The sequence below is a fragment of the Stegastes partitus genome, unplaced genomic scaffold (genome assembly GCF_000690725.1).
Source record: "Stegastes partitus isolate 25-593 unplaced genomic scaffold, Stegastes_partitus-1.0.2 Scaffold954, whole genome shotgun sequence".
In the NCBI taxonomy this organism is placed as follows: Eukaryota; Metazoa; Chordata; class Actinopteri; family Pomacentridae; genus Stegastes; species Stegastes partitus.
The window spans coordinates 387,161-390,221 of NW_007578685.1; the positions used below are offsets into that span (position 1 = coordinate 387,161).

General features: G+C 46.5%; 1 protein-coding gene across 1 annotated transcript in view; it reads left to right on the top strand.

The window, feature by feature from the left end:
• The window catches only part of lrrfip1b (leucine rich repeat (in FLII) interacting protein 1b), a 15,715-nt gene that overhangs the window by 5,924 nt on the left and 6,730 nt on the right, over positions 1–3,061 (top strand). The window contains exons 5-10 of the mRNA XM_008294334.1: positions 469–513; positions 710–760; positions 1,964–2,041; positions 2,226–2,261; positions 2,398–2,694; positions 3,004–3,061. Of these exons, the coding sequence (XP_008292556.1) occupies positions 469–513; positions 710–760; positions 1,964–2,041; positions 2,226–2,261; positions 2,398–2,694; positions 3,004–3,061 (565 nt within the window). The remainder of the gene's footprint in view (positions 1–468; positions 514–709; positions 761–1,963; positions 2,042–2,225; positions 2,262–2,397; positions 2,695–3,003) is intronic.

Sequence of the window (3,061 nt, forward strand, 5' to 3'; positions counted from 1 at the left end):
ATTAACATTATTGCATTTTTAAATGTATTTTTATTTATCACACATTTGATTTTATTTTTTTGTCTTTACTTTTTAATTAAATTAATACATTTTTATTCGTTTAGTTTTCTACAAGATTTTTTTTCTTCTGTTTTATTTGTTTTATTTTTCTATATAATATTTTTAATTATGTGCATTTATTTATTTTTTAGTATTTTTTCATTATTGTATATAATTTTATTTATGTGCCTTTATTTAGTATTTCTAAAGTATATTCTACGTTTTTAATTTTACGTTTATTCGTCGCTTTGCTCTGCTCGCTGTCTGCCTTTAATCCCCTCAGCATGACTGACAGGCTCCTGCTTGCTGTGTATTTCCTTCCTGCTCGCTGTCTGTCAGGCTGCCTGCTTCTTCTTCTTCTTCTTCTTCACTTTCAGCTCTTTAACGTGTGTCTTCTTCTTCTCCTTCTTCTCCTTCGTGGCCTTTCAGGAGGACAGTGAGCGGTATTCTCGCCACTCACGGAGACACGCCTCGGTCTGTACCTTCCTCTTCTTCTTTCTTTACCGCCTCAGTGAGGAGACGTCAGGTGTTTCTGTTACCTGTGGAGGTGAACAAGGACCAGACGGACTTTCTGTCTGGTCCAAAGCTCACCTGGCGGCAGAGACATACAGGCGTACACAGCTTCAGTTGGCGTAGCTAAAGCTCACTTGAGTTGTGTGTCTGTCTGCAGGTGTCGGACGACGAGGAGAGGATGTCTGTGGGGAGTCGGGGCAGCCTGAGGGTGAGTGTTAGCACTGTTAGCATTGTTTGCACTGTTAGCATTGTTACCACTATTAGGACTGTTAGCACTGTTAGCATTGTTACCACTGTTAAGACTGTTAGCATTGTTAGGATTGTTAGCACTGTTAGGACTGTTAGCACTGTTAGGAATGTAAGCATTGTTAGGGTTATTAGCATTGTTAGCACTGTTAACATTGTTAGCACTGTTAGCATTGTTAGCATTGTTTGTGTTGTTGGGATTGTTAGCGCTGTTAGGACTGTTAGCACTTTTAGCACTGTTAGCATTGTTAGCACATTTAGGGTTGTTAGCACTGTTAGGATTGTTGGCATTGTTAGGACTGTTAGCACTGTTAGGATTGTTAGCATATTTGGGTTGTTAGCACTGTTAGCATTGTTAGGGTTGTTAGCTTTGTTAGCACTGTTAAGGCTGTTAACATTGTTAGCACTGTTAGCATTGTTAGGATTGTTAACATTGTTAGCATGGTTAGGGTTCTTAGCATTGTTAGCACTGTTAATAATGTTAGTATTGATAGCACTATCATGGTTGTTAGCACCGTTAGCATATTTAGCATCAATACCTGAAATATGCTGAATTTGTGTCTCTGTAATTTTGTGAAACTGAGCTGCTGCAGTTTAAAACAGAGTCAGTGATCAGCTGATCAGTGATCAATAATCAATAGCAGCTGTTGTGATCAATAAGGCTCCTCACAGCTCACATCTAAATCGACTGTTTTCTGAGTGGACTCTGGCGTGTGGATCAATAGAGCTGATCGATCGGTGGAATCAGTCCATCAGTCGTGCTCATGTCCTTCGTTCCTCGCTGATCTCTGTGATCAGACGACTTATTGATCAGACAAGTTTCCATCTTCACTTGATTGATTATCAATCAGTTTTCTGTTGAGGACCTGTAAATTTGTGACCTACTAACATGACTTCCTGTTCTCTGCTTCTGTTTCCTCCTTTCCTCCCGCCTTCCTTCTGTCCTTTCTTACATCCTTGTCTCCTCCTTTCCTCCCGCCTTCCTTTTGTCCTTTCTTGCATCCTTGTCTCCTTCTTTCCTCCCTCCTTTCCTTCGTTCCTCCTTCCTTCCATTCTGTCTTTCCTCCTTGCCTCCTTCTTTCCCTCCTTCCTTCCTTCTTGTATTCCCTCCCCTCCTCCCTCCTCCCTTCCTTCCTCCCCTCCTCCTCCCTCCCTCCCCCCCCAGCCTTCAGACTACAGTGGGTTTCTGGGCTCCAGCTCTCGGGCCTCCTCCAGGGCGAGTTCTGCTCGTGCGAGCCCAGTGGTGAGCTCTGTTTTCTGGGTGTGTGTGTGCCGGTGTCCCCCCTCAGCTCTGGAGCTCGTCTCTGCTTCCTGTTTGTTGTCCTGCTGTTGATAAAGTTTCTGTTCAAAGCGCAACGACAGCATCACCTGTGTCTCCATGGTAACACAGCATCAGCTAGTCAGTGTGTTTGTGTTTGTGTGTCCAGGTGGAGGAGCGGCCCGACAGAGACTTCCTGGACAAGGTGAGTTCATGTCCTCTATGTGTGGTTCATGCTGCCGAGTCCAAACTCGTGTGTTCTGATCGGGACGTGTTTGAAGCCCAGTAGAACCCATGTTCAAACGTGTAGATGTGAGGTTAACTGTGGCTCTGGCTCTCAGGGCTCGAGGACGGCGTCCACGCTGTCCGCCGCCACGCTCGCCTCGCTGGGCGGAGCCTCATCGCGCCGAGGCAGCTGCGACACGTCGTTCTCCGTGGAAACCGAGGCCTCCATCAGAGACATGAAGGACTCGCTGGCCGAGGCGGAGGAGAAGTACCGCAAGGCGATGGTGTCCAACGCTCAGCTGCACAACGACAAGTCCACCCTGATGTTCCAGGTGGACACGCTGAGGGAGGAGCTCGGCGACATGGAGGAGCTGCTGTGGGAGGCCCGCCGGCGCCACGACGACCGCACCAAGGTGACGCCATCGGCAGGCCGACTGGCTGCTGCTGGTGATGAGACCCAATCAGAGGGAGCTGTGGGCGGGGCACATCCTAAACGTTCATGTGTTGTAGTACTAACGAGGTAGCAGAAGTACTAACGAGGTAGCAGAAATACTAACGAGGTAGCAGAAGTATTAACGAGGTAGCAGAAGTACTGACGAGGTAGCAGAAGTACTGATGAGGTAGCAGAAGTATTAACGAGGTAGCAGAAGTACTGATGAGGTAGCAGAAATACTAACGAGGTAGAAGAAGTACTAACGAGGTAGTATCTGTTGTGTTTTCAGGAGCTTGAGCGCGAACGTCAGAATCACAGCGTCCTGCAGTTCCAGTTCAAAGAGATGA